The sequence below is a fragment of the Chelmon rostratus genome, chromosome 6 (genome assembly GCF_017976325.1).
Source record: "Chelmon rostratus isolate fCheRos1 chromosome 6, fCheRos1.pri, whole genome shotgun sequence".
In the NCBI taxonomy this organism is placed as follows: domain Eukaryota; kingdom Metazoa; phylum Chordata; class Actinopteri; order Chaetodontiformes; family Chaetodontidae; genus Chelmon; species Chelmon rostratus.
The window spans coordinates 29,402,243-29,419,086 of record NC_055663.1 but is presented as its reverse complement, the minus strand read 5'-3'; the positions used below and the strand labels follow the sequence as shown (position 1 = coordinate 29,419,086).

The 16,844-nt window shown below is 46.6% G+C and overlaps 1 protein-coding gene across 3 annotated transcripts in view; it reads right to left on the bottom strand.

Moving 5' to 3' along the window:
- The window catches only part of cadps2 (Ca++-dependent secretion activator 2), a 162,613-nt gene that overhangs the window by 36,507 nt on the left and 109,262 nt on the right, over positions 1-16,844 (bottom strand). For 2 of the 3 annotated variants that reach the window (XM_041939893.1, XM_041939894.1), the window contains 6 exons: positions 15,005-15,106; positions 12,606-12,669; positions 11,085-11,208; positions 10,228-10,328; positions 6,865-7,021; positions 2,975-3,116 (listed from right to left, as the gene is read on the bottom strand). In XM_041939893.1, coding sequence (XP_041795827.1) covers positions 2,975-3,116; positions 6,865-7,021; positions 10,228-10,328; positions 11,085-11,208; positions 12,606-12,669; positions 15,005-15,106 — 690 coding nt within the window. Of the gene's footprint in view, positions 1-1,562; positions 1,683-2,974; positions 3,117-6,864; positions 7,022-10,227; positions 10,329-11,084; positions 11,209-12,605; positions 12,670-15,004; positions 15,107-16,844 lie in introns of all 3 variants that reach the window. The other variant, XM_041939895.1, reaches the window with a different exon arrangement.

Sequence of the window (16,844 nt, the reverse complement as noted above, 5' to 3'; positions counted from 1 at the left end):
CGGTGACATGCACACTGCACAGCACAAGGACTCGTGACACATCACAAAATCTTCACCAACGAGCCTCTGAGGACTGATCGCATGCAGGCCCCCCCCCCGCTGACAAAAGAGCCACAGTGTCACAGAAGCAATCTGAAACCACAAAGCTCCCTCTCACAGCGAGGCGCTTTCAGGCGGGAATAATGCTGCATGCTCTTCAGTTCACTCTCACAGAACAGGACGACTCAACCACATGACAAAAATTTTGTGGATTTCAGCAAAGCACTTTTACAACAGAGCGTTAAAACGCGAGCGAGGCTTCATGCGGGGGGAGTAAAACAGCAAAAAGCTTCAGTGGGGCTCTGACTTGAGCAGTTTCTTGGTATAATAATTCATTTTAGCGATGGATTTTTGACAAACATGCAGACAGACGAACGGAGACGGAGCTGCTGACCCGTGAAAACCCAAAGACCCGACCTGAGCTGCTCCAGGCTCCCCGTCCACACTATCTGTACCACTTTAATCCTGATTCAGGTCTGACTACAGATCTTCTGTCTTTTTAAAATGCTGACTGGACCCCGTAGTTTAAAGCTTCATGCTGAAAAAGCAGCAAAACACTGACTTGAAGGCGTCTTCATCATGTTAGAGATTGTGCCGGTTATCTTGCTGCTAGCTGAGTTAGCCAGCTCCACTGCTAGCTGCTCTGGAAATGGTAATGTCATCAATCTCTTGAGTAAACATTCAAACTATTAGAAGGATTTCCAGATAATAAATAGATCAGATATGGTTTTCACCTGTCTAACCTTTTAGTTCATGTATAAAACATGACTGAACCCCTGCTAGCATCCTGCTAGCATTACATGCTTAGCTTCAGCATGATCACTATTATCAGCATTAGCATTTCATTCATTTAACATAACACTTATGCTGAACCAATGTAGGCTGTGTGAGTACAAATCTTAGCGTGCTAACACTAAAATGCTAACTGCACACGTTTTACGATGCATAAAGTTAGACACACAGTATGCTGACCTGAATGTTAATGTTAGCGTGCCATGCATTAACATGCTAGCATGTTCACGTGTTAGTGTTGTGCATTAACATTAGGCAACAGGGTAAGCTAACACGAGCTGTACTCATAGCTTAATTAAAAAAACCCAGCATGTCACTGTGCTAATGTGCTAAATGTTAGCCTTGTAACATGAAAACTGTGAGCATGTTAACATGCTACGTTGACATTCAGCTCACGGTACAGCTGGGTCTGAGTAAAGTTGGGCGAGGTCGACCAGCCGAATCAGACATGTCCTACAACGGCCACCGTACAGAGGATAAACTCTTCATCACTCACTCCTGGAAATGAGTTTTTAGACTCAAAAGCCCCCGCTCACAGAGAGAAATGTTGTAGATCAGGCGGCTTTTTACGGTTTTCTCACGTGGTTTAGAGCTGAAGAGCTGTACGTTGGTTTCAAACTAACTGGAGGCTTTAAGGTCCTGCTGTCTTTGGGTCTGCCAGGGTTCAGGTCTGGGTATTTTTAACTGATGGATACCCTCTTGGATTCAGTGACCCCCCCCGTGATACGTACGTGTTCTCACACAGCGGTCCCATCCACGCCGGTGGCGAGAAGCTGGGCATCTGAGGCAGCGTGAGAGGGAGGCTGGGGACTTTGGGAAGAGGAACGCTCGCCAGATTGTTAGTTAACGACCTGCTGGGTCAGAGTCAGGGGCGAGGTCGGTCGAAGGTGGAAAAGGAAGGTGTTAAAAGAATGAGAGAGAGACGAGATGGCGACAGTAACGGCGGGCGTTCTTCACCGCAGCACACAAACAGAAGAATACGACATATAAGAGGAGCCACTTGTTCTGCCTGCAGTAACTGATCAATAGCAAACACCAATAAAACACAGAAAAGTCACCGCTTGCTTCCATTCATTCCATTTGCTTTCAGTTCAGGTGCTTTTTGTTCCAGAGTGCAGCTCTCACTGCATTGTTCCTGCCTGCAGCGTGTCCTTGCTGTCTGTGTTGTACATTCAGCTCTGCCTCCCTTTGTTCCTCTGCTGTCCTGTGCATCTTTCTGTGTCTTCAGCAGAACATTTGATTGTTTGTGCAACATTCAGTCAGCCGGCCCGTCGCCCCTCAACAAATCTTCAACGGGAGCTGAAAAACCGACCGTGTTCACGTACAGAGCACGAGGAGGACCGTCTCAGATAAAGACTCCTTCACCGCGGCGATGGAAAACACGGATACTCGTTAACAGAAGTAATTCACTATTTGAACGAAAAATCCCCAAAAAGATCAAACCTGATTTGACCAGCTGTGCGTCAAAGCGGCTTTTGAAGGCAGCGTGTCGCAGGGATGCGTCCCACACTTCCTGTCTGTTAATCGTTGTTTGTAACGAGTTATTACGTTCACGCTGCTCTTTAATCTCACTCTGTTTCGGCTCATCTTCTGTTTTATTTCCACGCGCTTCTTTGCATTCGCTCTCGATGCCACCGCACTGCTTCTGCCTGAAGCGACCACCTAACTGCAGGTGAGCATTAAAACGATTTCTTTAAATTATCCAAGAGCAGAAACGCTCTTTCGTTATTTTTACATCTATAAAAAAAACAGAGATGAGAGCAGATTTATTCTGGGCAGCTCAAACTGAGAGGAAGACGATTTAAAAATGTTCACTTCACATACAGTTACTGAAACCATAATTCAACTAAATTCACACACAACACGTCTACAAAACTTTGATTATACTTTATATATATTTTTAAAGAGTTTTAACCTGAACGTGTCGATGTCTTCTCACTGGAACATCTCTAAATCAACGCTGAGAGGAAAGAGAAACTACCGAACTTCACACAAATGAAACTAACAACAAAAAATCCTCACTTTGGACGCACCTTCTTACAGTAACAGTGAAATCAGCGCAGTGTGGAGGATCCAGCGGCTAAAAGGAGGCTAAAGCTAACGCTAATCTCTCACGACGGGGAACAGGTGGGCGGACTCTTACTTGACGGACTGCCAGGTCTCCTGCTCGAAGCCGCGGTGGATGGACTGGGCGATGGACGACTCCATCAGGTCGATGTAGCGCACCACCAGGGGGACGAACAGGTCCTGCAGGTGTTTGTGGAATGTCCCATTGCACAGGTGAGCTGTGAAGACCAGGTGAGCAAATTTAATACACATTCAGACCACTGAAAACTGAGACTACATTACACAATAATATCTCCAAATAATAAGAATTATTGAGGTCTGTCTCCAAACAAGCAAAATAAAATGTGTTAGCTAATGAGCTGCAGAGGTGCTGGTAGACGAGCTGCTCTCTTGTGCTAAGCTAAGCTAACTGGCTGCTGGGGGAAGCTTCATATTTACCGTACAGACGCGAGGGTGGCATCAATCTTCTCGTCTTACTCTGACAAAGTTAATAAATATATTTCTCAAAATGTTGAACAACCATGTATCATCACGCCAGCGTGCACGAAGCTGCAGAAAGAAATGCTTTTCCCAGACTTCAACCCCGTCCAACACCTGTGGGCTGATTTACACAGTTTACATGCCTGATTGTTGGTGTACTGTCTGTCTTTGGAGGGTGAACCCGGACTACAAACTTCAAACTCTGTAGTCTTGGAGGGGCCGTTCTTCTGGGATCCAACGTGACCGAGCAGGTGTTCGTGATATTGTCACATGCCCGACGCGAGAGACACAGTGGAACAGACAGAGGGATCCTGGGGGACGGTGACGGTCCGCGGGAGGACAGACGAAGACGGAGAGCGGCGGGTGAGAAGCGAGCATGCCGGTCTCTCAGGACTTCATTAGCTTTAATTCCTCTCGCTCTGCTCCGGCATGATTAACACTAGCCTTTTTGCCCTCCAGAGAGTAAACCAGCCTCCCTCGCAACCGCTCGCCTTCAAATGCTGACAATCAAGTGAGCATTTAAATAATCTACAGAACAACTGAGAGATAACACGCTTGTCAACGAGTCGATGGGATCCGGAGTCGGCTGAGATCAGCTGACCGGCGGTCACTGCGGAGGTTTTTTCAGGTTTTAACAGTTTAAATATGAAAAACTGCTGCTGACACTTAAAGTCAAGGATTGTTCACGTTTTATCGCTGTGAGGTTCAGAGAAGGCAACTCGTAAATCGACTCCATTATCCTGCAAACCTTTTTCAGCTCAACCTGCCACCCGAGCATCTGATTGGACTGAACTCAAACGATTGTCTTTCCTCTCGCTTTAGACGTAATTATCAAAGAGGCAAAGGCTCATTTGTGCGAACGGTCCAAACGAGGACTTCGCTCGTTCTGTGTTTCGTCTATTGACTCATTATGCTCCAATTTAAGTTGACTCATGTTGTGACACTTGGAATAATTACGGCGTTAACAGAAGATGGTAATTAGAAAAATATAAAAGATATGAGCCACAAAAAAAAAAGAGATCTGTGGGTTTTTCACATAATGGAGCGCTGAGTTTTTTCTTCCCAGCAGTGCCCTTGGGCTGTCTATCTGCCTGCCTGTCTGTTACTGTACTCGAGGTACTTTGGCATCAGCCACTTTAAATAACGCCTCGCATCTCGCCAAATCTCTGCTGGCTCCGAGACAAAGCCGAAGGAGGGCTTGGATAGAGGAAACAATGAGCCGAGATTTTCCTCCCGCAGTCGGGCGAAACGTGAACGGCGAGATGCAGTTTGTCAGGGAGAAAAAACCACGACGACCAGAAAACGCTGCAGTCAGACGGTGACGTTTGTCATACTTTAATCTAAAGTTTCCACCATAAGTTTTAAGTTGCTTCACACGTTTGTAATGTAGAAAAGCACATTACAAACGTCAGTGGGTGTACAGAAAATGTTTGCCTCTTCCTGTAATCTTGTTGAGCGTCGCTGTGTGGATGTAAATTTAAACTTTAAACTGGATGAAAATAGAAATCTCAGCTGCTGCTTTCACAGCTCTTTACTTTCAGCTTCCAGCTCTTGATGCTGTTCGAATATTCCTTCATGTCGACTTTCTTTAGGTCTGTTTTTCTGCTTCATCAGTTCGTGGTGCTGTGTTATAGAGAACGAGGTGTTTCTGTTATTTAGCCGAGACTCGTAGACATAAGAGCTGAGTGAAGGCAGGAGCGTGACGCTGTGCTAACATCCTCTGCAGCTGCAGCACCTGCTCACAGGTAGACAGGTCAGCTGACACCGAGCTGAAGATAAACCGCGTCCCTCGTCCGGCCTCCACAGTTTCCTCCTCTGCTCGTGTTAATTATCTCCTCGTCTGAGCGCGAGAGGTGCCGCTAACCTCGCCCGTTAACAAGCCTCGTTTTCTCTAGCGTCAACGGCGCTAATTAGCGCTCTTAGCAGCGAGACCACGTTCCGTTTGGGGCATTTCCTCCCAAAAAGCTGCAGTTTTAGAAACCTGAACATGAAGGTCGGGCTGTAAGCAAAGAGAAAAGCATGAAAAGAAACTAAAAGGCTTCGGTGTGCAGCCGTAGCTGAAGGTTGGCAGCGAGGTGGCTGACATTCACAGAGGGAATTTCATTCCTGTTCAGGTGAGTTTTACTTCGACGCTGCAGTTTTCTCCCCGTGCATGAATTTAAGTCTTATTTTAATGCTGCAGATGAAAAGTGTTTCCTGTTAAAGGCGTAAATGACCCAGAAACACTGCAGGGTGAATGAACTGAAGGTGTGTGGAGTGTGTTCGAGGTGGAAATGAAGGTAACGGAGAAACTAGAGAGAGATTTCAGTTTGAATCTTTCACTTCCTGCGTGGAGTAGATTTCCCAACAGAGAGAGCGGAATTTAATTTGGAGAAAATCTTCTGTGTGTGTGTGTGTGTGTGTGTGTGTGTGTGTGTGTGACGAGCTCACTGCTGCACACACTTGTTGGTTCAGAGCCCACAGAAACTGGCAGAGTAAAGCTGTGATTACAGACAGCAGGAAATTATACACTGAACTGTGTTTGACACTCAGTTTGTCGTCGGCTCAAATCACAGCAAACCCTCCACGATGAATTTCCACCCAGTGATTCAAACAAAGTTAGTTCTGAGAGGTTTGCATGTCACGAGAAAAAAAAAACAACAAACTGATGAAGGTGTGTCCGATGATTCTGGAGAGCCGATTTAATGATCGACATCTCACATTCATTATTAATCAGGTCTGAGCGGCGTTTGTCAGGCTTTGCCAGAAACGTGGCTCTGAACACGCTAATGTAGTCTGACTCACGATGGTCACGCAGCTGCTAGCGTTAACAAGCCATCACAGATGCCGGCCCTCCAATCACTGCGTCGCTATGTGTCATGTGACTCATACAATCCACTCTGTGGACGCAGGAGGTCAGGGTTTCTGCAGAATGTAAAGGTTCGTAAACCCTCCTTCTGTAAACGTGCTGCGGTTTTCTCTCCACACCACGATGAGTGGGCTGCTTTGGACCAGCAAGACCGACTGGGTTAACAGTGCTTTTATTTTGAAATACCACTTCAGCATAACTAGCCTATGCAGGCTGGCCCTGATGGTCATGTGACCCTCGCTTTGCACATCTGTTGACAGCAGCGGTCCCCCCAGCCTGAGGAGAAGCTCAACATCAGGCGAGTACAGATCAGGAAAGTTCAACTTGGTTTTACTTAAACTGCAGAAGAAGAAGCACTGACTGCGCTCTTCCTGTAATTCTACTGATTCTGTTGAGCTTTATGTTCCAGCTGCAGCGTTCTTAAGTAATTTTACTTTTCAAAGCTTCAGCAGCCTCGTGCTGTTTGCTGTTTTAACTCGTTGTATTGCTGGAGTTAAGCTTCCTGAGTCTGAACGGAGCCAGAACGGCCACAATGAGAAGAATTCAAAAACACCAGAATGTTAACATGAACATGTTTTAGCCGTTAGCTCAAAGCACAGCTGGCAAACATTCATCACGTCAGAAGAGGCGGGTCTCACGGTCGGTTCGCAGGAAGTTGTTGAGGAGCTGGAATAGCGGGAAGCTGTCCCAGGAGTCGACGGGCTGGACCTGCAGAGCGCCGTCCATGTCGGCTCGGTACAGAGACAGAAAGGTCTCGGCGTGTTCGGCCATCAGCTCCGGCCACCACGAGAAAGCCTGAGACGGACAGAGAGGTGTGACAAGACGGAACAGAAGTCAGAGAAATCAACAGGAAGTTGGTGCAAAACCAGCAAAGAGCGCCATCAGCTGGACAAACACAGAAACCACATGTTCACGCTGCAGTGATAAAACCCTCTGATGGACGCAGTGATGAGGAGGGACCGGACAACTAAACCTCCACCACCGTGTTCCCCAACCTGAACCAAGTTTCAGACCTAACCCTGAACCCCAACCCCAGCCCTAATCCTGAACCCCAGCCCTAACCCTGAACCCCAGCCCTAGCCCTAATCCTGAACCCCAATCCCAGCCCTAACCCTGAACCCCAACCCCAGCCCTAATCCTGAACCCCAACCCCAGCCCTTAACCTGAACCCCAACCCCAGCCCTAATCCTCAACCCCAACCCCAGCCCTAATCCTCAACCCCAGCCCTAATCCTGAACCCCAACCCCAGCCCTAATCCTCAACCCCAACCCCAGCCCTAATCCTCAACCCAACCCCAGCCCTAATCCTCAACCCCAGCCCTAACCCTGAACCCCAACCCTAATCCTCAACCCCAACCCTAATCCTGAACCCCAACCCTGTTTCCAGTGAGAAACGCCTGCAGGATTCCTGCATCATTAGCATGTTTGTGTGAACAACATCAGCACCAGCACCCTCAAAGTCAGCAAAACGGTTCTCCGTCTGAGACTCTTCTACTTCATTTGAAAGCCACCATGTGAAGCATCACTCGTGTAACTTAAAGGCCCTACAGGTATAGAGTGCTGATACTCGGCCGTAGCGCTCACATACGAAGGCTAGCTAACGCACTGAAAACAAAGACGCCTTTTAGCATCGAGGGCAGAAAGCTTCGACTGAATGTCCGAGAACAACGATTGAAAATGAGAAACAAACAACAGAGAAGCTGAAGTGAGTTTATGCACCTGAACTGAAAGGAAACAGAATAATTCTTCATTCAAGGCAGAAATCCTGTTTTTTACTAAGAAACATGCTAAAATCCTTCGACCCTGCGTGACAAACGTTCACAAATCATCTCCTGCCTTCAGGTTTTTCAGCAGGGAGACCATTTTTAACAGCCCAGCGGTCATGAAACACGTCGGTTCACACACAACAAAGGCAACAAAAAGAAGGATGGCAGGGACACACGGAGGACGGGGTCAGATGGGGGTCTGCAGTCCGGCAGGCCGGTAGCGAGACAACAAAAACACGACGATCACACAGCAAACTCACCTCTCGTCCCTTCCCGCGGTGAAGCAGGAAAAAGAGAAGCAGAGAGGACAGACAGTCAGAAAACAACAGAGTTTAATGTGAGTTCCTTCTGAAAGTCTGAACGGGGTCTCGTCTGTGGGGGGGGGGGCTGTGAACTGCTGATTCTTCCAAACATTCGCACCGTGATGTGTGTTGACGGAGGAAAGTTTCTCTGAGCTCACCTGAACACCTGAACATACCTGCAGGATTATGTGACATCACAACTAATTTCAGCCAATCGTGGTCCAGTACATCACTTCAGAAACAATAAATACGACACCTGATAGGATCGGTGCTGCATCAAAGACATATTTAGCAGAGTTGAAACAAATAGATCCTGTTAGGATTTACAGAGAGCCGCCATCTTGAATACCCATAATGCCTCTTTCAAGCACAGGTGACACAGCTCACCTGCTGCAAACAATCATCAATCAAATTTAAAATAAAGTACGTGCACAGATCGATATACGTACAGAAAGGCTAAACAGCTGTAATGTATTCATACACATATTCATACACAGACACAGCACACCTGCTAGGTATGTCACATGTTTTTGTAAGGTGCATTATGGGTATTCAAGATGGCGACTCTGGCAGTGTGATGTGCAAACTGGAGACGCAGAGAGAGGAAGTGAAGCGTCCAGCTGTTAAACACAGTTCAGTAAAAGAACAGTAAAAGTCATTTTGGGAATGTTAAAGACGGTAATTCATGTTTGAATAAAAAGAAAGCAAGCGGCGCGTCACTGTGACATCACGGTAATGAAACTCTGACAGTAAATAAACAACAACAGACCTGGAGACGGACGCAGGACGCCGCAGTCACAGAGTAAACAATTACGATCCATCTCTGATTAAAGCTGTGACAGCTTGTGGCGCCGATCTGACAAAAAGCCTCTAATTTGTCGTTAGCATCTGAAGCTCGGAGATTCACCGGTCGCCATGGCAGCGGCAGAACCTGGCCTGTTATTAATAGCTCAGAAACAGATGCCTGAGCGCCACGCTGCCACTTAGGGCCGATCAAACTGCCACGTCTCAACACCTATGATTGATCAGTTTTACACGGCGGCGTATACACGGCGGGCGCATATGGGCCGTGGGCGTTGTTTTCATCGTGCCTCAGCCGCAGATGTTAATACAGCGCCGCCACTTGACGCGTCACCCGCCACTTCAGCGCGGGTGCTGCCAACGGAGGCGGGAAGGAAATGGACAGTGCTGCGAAAAGTGATCAAGAACGTTAATGAAATGATCAAGAGCTGAGAGGGAGGGAAAAGAGAAGAGCGTCAGAGTGAAACTTCAGAAATCAGGACGGAGAGACAACAACACTTCAGCTCTGAGAATACTTCCTTTCATGACTTCAGTCCAGGGTCTCAAACTCCAGACCCTTTAACGAGCTGTTAGAAACATAGACACTGTATTTCATTACAGATAATTACTGAAAAACACAGCTGAATAATGAAAGTTGGTGTGACGACCCCCCCGTGCTGTCAGCCTGTTAGCCTGTTAGCTCTCGGCTTCATGTGAAGCAGCTTTGTGGTCTTTCTGATGTGCATGCGTACGTCTGCAGACGCGAACGGAAGCTTTCAGATTCAACCTGAATGTGAGATTAAGAATAAATAATCTGCACGAGAAACGACCTGAAGCTCCTTCAGTCACTTTAATTCTGTGTTTCTGCAACATTAACGATGAATAAATTACTAAAATAATCTCATATTCAGTAATTTGTCAGATTAGCGCATTATTTTAATCTGTAATTGATGGTTTTAAGATAAATAAACTGATTTATTTGAAGCTCCTAAACTAACAGCTGCTTTTTGTTGGTGAAAGTTCGTAGTTGATGCTTGAATATTCTGCTGATTCATTAATTAGTTGATCATCAGAAGAAAAATCAATTACAGGTTTGATAACAGACGAATCTACGTCTGAATATGAAGGTTTGATGCTTTTCTCAGATCAAATACCTCCGAGTGATGTTCTTCGTTCTGCTGCAGGACTTCGATGCAGAGTTCTCCCAGTCGCATCATGTCCTCCAGCCTTTTCTCCGGGGGGGCCTGAGCGTCCACTGAAGGTCCGAACGCGGCGGCAAACGTCCGGGACGGACACAAAAACACACAAACGTTTAAACACGTTTCCCATAAACCTCAGCTGACGGTTTCCCGCCTCATTAAACCGAATCGTTCATCACAGAAGGCTGATAAGTTTCCTCTAGCGCCACCTTCAGGACGGCCGCCACCTTCATTTCCTATTTTCATGACTTTAATTATTAATTTTATGTAAATGACAGCAAAATAAAAGTTTAAGCAAAACTCACTTCAGGAAAGATATCAGTGAAATGAAATGAGCATGTTTCTGTCACAGATAACTGAACGACCTCGAATTCACAGCAGAGCAGCAGAAACTGCAGCTCAGGATTCACAGCGTGCGAATCTGAGCGAGGGACACTTCCTGCAGCGTAACCTCCTCTGCGGTCGCTCATTTTAAAGCCGATCACGCAGCTGTTGTCATCTGTAAAGCAACGATTGGCTCGGCTGGGCTGTCCGTCACACTCTTTAACCAGCTGCTGGACTAAAAAGAGGGCGAAGACGAGGTTCTGATGCTGAGGGTTTCTGCGGAGTCTGGGTGTCCTGAGGGATCACAATCTGTCAGATATGATTTCAGCTCAGATCTCTCTGTGAATGGATTCTGATGTTTTAGGGGGGGCGACGCTGGAACCCCCGCACTCTTCAACGTGAAGTGACGACCTGCAACCTGAAGATGTGCATGAAAACAGGAGGGTGGGGTCGGCTGAGGTTTACTGACGTGGAGTCTGAACTCTCACCTTTGATCTGAGCGTATTCCATCAGCTGGCTGTAGTTGATTCGAGCTGCTTTTTCCAGACACCTCTGCACCAGCTTCTTCATCTCCTCGGCAGGAACGGGAGTCGTGATGTCCTTCATCAAAACCTGAAACCACACAAACGTCCACCAAAGGAGACAGAGCGGTTTCTCTGATTGGCTCGCAGTCGAGCTGAAGTCACAAAGTCTCAGTGATTCATTCATTAGACTTCTGCTTTGAGGAATTTGTACGACTCAGATTCCAGAAAAGTCTGATCTCTGTGCAAAATGTTAAAACCAGATTAATAAAACCAGAATCAGTCTAACAATCAAACTGAGTTTCCTGAAGTGTTCCTGAGTCCAGGTATTAATCTCTTCATCCAATCACGTCGCTCCATCCTCGCTGTGAACCACTGAGCCTTTCAATCATGATGCTCTCACCTGTTACCAATCAGCCTGTTTACCTGTGGAATGATCCAAACAGGTGTTTTTGGAGCGTTCCACATCTTTCCCAGTCTCTAGTTGCTGCATCAGATTCAGGATCAGCAGATATTTACAGAAACCAATGAATGATGAGCTCAGACAGTAAATATATTGACTTTGTGCTGTTTTCAGGTGAGTTTCTGTCAGAGAGGATCAGCAGGTGATCACATCCTGGTGTGTTGATGATTCACACAGCGTCTCAGGGTTGTATTTTACTGGATTATCTAAATTTCTGCTATGTTATACTTCAACTCTACTACATGTCAAAGGGAAATATTGTACTTTATATTCTAATACTTTTTATTTGACTGCTGTTGTTACTTTGATTTTAATATGAAACATATGATCATCTAATACAATATAAAGGTTGGATTCTTGACTACATCTTTCAGGACCTCGAAGGCTCCATGATTTAACTCTCTGGAACTTTCTGCAGGACGAGTACTTTTACTTTGAATACTACAAGCAAATTTGCAGGTAGAATTCCTAATGCAGGACTTCAGCTTGTAACAGGGTATCTTTTTATTATGTTAATGGTATTTTTACTTTAGTAAAGGTAATTACTGTTCGTATTAATTTATCTGACCCACCTGGGGGGGAACAGTCCCGCATTAGCAAACAGGTGTGACTGCACACGTCTACCTACAAGTTTAGATTTGAGCTGTTTGAACATTATTTGCATCATATAACAGGATACAGAGCTCAATCTAAATGCTCAGAGTCATATCATTTACCTGTACACACCTGTGTTTTCTGCATTTCTCAGAGTTCAGTGCTTTAATGTAAACCACAGCACGTCATCAGGGTGTGACAGTAATCTTTCCTCCGGCTGAAAGTCAGCGTAGGAACCTTTAAGTACTCAGGTGTGAGGGGGGGCTGATTTCAGCGCTCGATTCCTCGGAGCGATTTTAAAAAGACGTTTGAGTCGTACGGGCTCAGACCTTCTCTGCTCTGTACAGTTCCAGATTTTAGCAACACTGGGGGAAATCTGACAGGAAGCTCGCAGAAACACACTGGAAATGTGCGTGAACGTGTTCCTGTACCCGCTCCTGCAGGGACAGCATCGCCTTCAGGGCCCCATCTGGTCGTCCAAAGGGAAAGCAGTACCTGCAGATGCAAAATGTGGGCGGTCATCACATTTAGAGACAATCTCAAGGACAACTGCGTGAAAAAAAAGAAGAAGAAGAAGAATAGAAGATGGAAGCAGCGGCAGGGAGACGTCAGTCAGCGTCAACAGATGGCTGCGTCCTTTCATCTAATTACACTGATGAAGGAAGCTTTTCTCACCTCGGGCTCCGTCTGAGCGCAGACGAGGAGGTTCAGGGAGGTTTCACGTTGCTAATTGACAAGTGAACAGAACTAAATAAACAAAGGCACGCGGTCACGCAGGTCAGCCATTTCTATTGGACAAAAAGCTGCAGGCAGATGTCCTGTTCCTTCACACTGATACCACTGAAAAACAAAGTGTGTTCTTAAAAACATGAAGTGGATTCAGTTCAGACTTGATGTAAAGTGACGAGTTCATGATGTTCATTTAAATGGAAAATCTAAATCCATTAACGAGCTGAAAAGGCCTGATTGTTGTTTTTGATGAATGTGTTGAAGTGAGCGCAGGCGTCCTTTGAACAACATGATATATGAACATTTAAGATATGAACTCACACGTGACGTTCATGAAAACACCTCGGGAGGAAATCCATCAGACTAAACAGGAAACCAGCACAAAGTAAAATACTGATCCATCTGATCGTCAATTAAAAAGAAATATTCATCGTTTCATAAAGCATCATGAGGTAAAGACGTTTGTGTCGCAGCTTCTCAAATATTCTTCGTTTATTTGCTGCACATTAATTAACTGAGGCGTGTTTCAGCTCTTCCAGACTCAGAGATGAGGGTCTCGCCTGGTCGGGGTCTATCTGAATCGTCCTGAACTTCAATTTAAACTCATTTAAATTCCACTGTTCATCGATCCAGTGAAGCTTTCTGGACTGAAGCAAACTGAGAGAGGAACTGAACTGGATTCTCTGGTCCGGGTCAGACTCAGACGCTTCCCGGACCGCCCCTTTAAGAGGAACACGACTCAGTTTGTGTTTCTCAGTCCAGAAAGACGCGGTTTGACGAGCCTGGAGTTGAATCAGTCGATGTGTGTTGCGTGCTCTGTGGGGTGTCCACATACTTATGGCCACGTGGTGTGTGTCTTTCCGAGTCATCCTCAGATAATCTGCTTCCTGTGTCAGAAGGAGGAATAATCGTTAAAGAGGAGCTAAACTTTATAACCTGAAATGAATGTTTAGTGGTTGAGCTCAGCTTTAATCTAGACTAAACTGTGGAAATCCTGCTCTTGTCTGGGGGGCCATTAGCCTAATCCCAGCATTGTCCCAGCCATTGTTTGCCAGCATTAGCCTCTTGTTGAGGTGAGTTAGTAATGACTCCCGCTGATCGACCCCCCCCACCCTCCCCCCCCGGCCCCTCCTCTCCTCTCTGGGACCAGATGGAGGGCCCCTCTCAGGCGTGAAGGGTTTAAAGAGCCGGGCTTCGGGACAGTTAATGGCACAGGTCCATTCAGGCGAGTGTTGCTCAAGGTCTCGGGGCTGTCGCTTTCACACCACGCTCACAATGCGTTCACACGGCGGCGGCGGCGCTGAATAGCAGCACGCAGATGCAGGGAGGTCTCATCAGCCGCCGCCGACGCATGTCCTGCACCTGTTGTGTGCTGCTGATGGGGCTAAAAATACCCAGACTGCCGGGGGTTATTATGATGAAGCTAAAGCAGCATACCGCTGCTTTTACAGCTTTTGGGCAGTTTGCTTCAAAACACGTTTCAGCGAAACATGCCGACGTCTTTCAGAGGTTCAGATTCTCCTGCAGTTTCATTAATGAAATGAAAATCTGTTGGCAGAATCAAAACTCGTCCAACAGCGCCTGCGCTGAGATTATTGTTCTGTGGTGAAACTAATTCATCAAAGCCGTCTGCGTTTGAACGAACATCTTCTCTGTGTTCACTCTGTGGAAGCTCAACCTGGAATCAAAGCTTTCCCTTGTCTGGACTTCAGTGAAGAGCCGGTTCAGAGACTCAGTCTGGACAGGAAGCTCTCGCAGTCTGAGCTCGGCTTCAGGTGTTTAAATGCTCTGTAACTGATTCAGGTTTATGATTCCAGGATTTGATGTTTACATGAGCAAAAACATGACCAGTCTGATCCAGAAACCTGATTAAAACCAGCATTCTGTCGCACACGTGAACACATCATGATGCTGCTGTTGGTTTCTTTAAAAGTTTTATTTCCAATATTCAGACTAGACTCCATTCACCTCCATCATTTTCTCTAAACCTGAGCCAATAAAACCGAACGCTGACAGAGAAACGTGAGAAAACGCTTCCTCAGAGGTCTACGGGACAGAAGTGAAGGAGAAGCAGCAGCATGCAGATGTTCGATGTTCATACCTAAAATGTGTGATCTGGTTCTCCAGCAGGGCCATGAGGCGAGTCCTGATGGCCTCAAAGCTCTCCTTCTCCTCCACCGTCACCGTGCCCATCCCATCAGGCCTGGAGACACAGAAGACAGACTCGGTCAGCTGACGTTCACCTGAAGCTCATAATTAAAAACCAGATAATAAACATTATGGGGGGGGGGGGGGGGGGGGGGGGCTATCCTGTGCTATACCCACAGTAGATTCAGCACCGCGCAGATTTCCACTGCTCTAATGACATGAGTACGACATCAGTCACCCCCCCACCAGCTTTACGTGCTGGTCTATTATTGTTGGATGGGCTCCCGTCTCTGACGCATGGACGCACCTGTGACTGTAAATTAATGTCACTCTGCAGGAGAGCGAGCGCCGCCGCTTTCCTCCTGCTAATCGTCACTATTCAGGAAATAGAGATTCAAAATAAAGATAAAGAGCTGCACACACAAACACACAAACACACACACACACACACACACACACAAAGTATGTGTTGCTACATCGATCAGAAATCAGCTGCAAACGTGTTTTTAATGTCCTATAACACACAGAAATGTTGGCTACACAACTCTAAGCAACACTGAAATGCACTGTGGGTAGCAAGCTGCCGCTCATCAGTTAGCAGGAAACACCAGCAACGCCACAACCACTCAGAGCCAGAATCACCTCCTCGTGGCTGCACCAAACAAGTCCAGGTGCATTTCCCTCCATGTCTGTCCAGACTCATTCAGTGCATGCACTGAAGAAACATGCTGTCTTCACTGAGACGATTCGACCAGAGGACTGACAGAGAGCTTCATCACATGGTGCAACAACCACCTGAAGATCAACGTCAGCACAACCAATCAGCTCGCGGTGACTGCGATGCTTCAGGAAGCTCAGAAGATCTCAGTTTCAAGGTGGACGCCCAAGATTATCTGACCCAATGTGAAATATGGTCACAATCTGCCTTCTGTTCCTCAGTTATAGTGAGAATAATGGACAACATGATGATGTCACAGTGAAGCTGACCTTTGACCTTTTGGACAGAAGATATCGTCATTTCATCCTCTGAGACGTTTGTGTGAAATTAAGTCATAATTATCATCTGAATTCTTGATTTATGTCCAGAAACAAGTTGTGTGTGATCACAGTGACCTTTGACCTTCCAAATCGAATCAGTTTGCCGCCGAGTGAACGTGGTCGTTGAAGAAATTCCCTCCAGGCGTTCCTGAGATGTCGCGTTCGTGAGGACGGACGGCTCGGAAACACGATGCCTTCAGCCTCGACTGTCGCCTATTTTGCATGGAGTGTTACAAGAAGTATCTGCTCTTTATTTTATTATTTAAACGGTAACCGAACGACACAAACTGATCGCATCACGTTACACAGAAGCCACATAAAGTCGAGCTCTAGTTTCAGCCCTTCCGCTCAGTCGGTCTGCTCTTTCTCTCTCCGTTCAGCTGATTTAACGACTTTTTAACGTGAACGCAATAAAACTAACTGAAGCGTGTCGAGAACGTGAATGATGACATGTGCCGAGGCTATTTTCTGACTGGTCGGTCCACCTCGCCGGCCGGCTCGCCACAGCTGCTGCTTCCTGCTCTGCAGTCGCTCACAAACCGGCTGCTCGACCCCCCCCCCCCCCCTCCATCAGAGGATGAGGAGGTGAAGCTGGTGCGTCTTCACCAGCGACATTACAATGAGCTGACAGAAACAGAAAAAAATCCTCTTTAACTTTGCTTATTGTGTGATTTGTCTCTTTTTTAACCGAATAAAAGCATAAAAAAGAACAATTACTCTCACTGACACAATGTGATACGTGTTTGTGCCATACT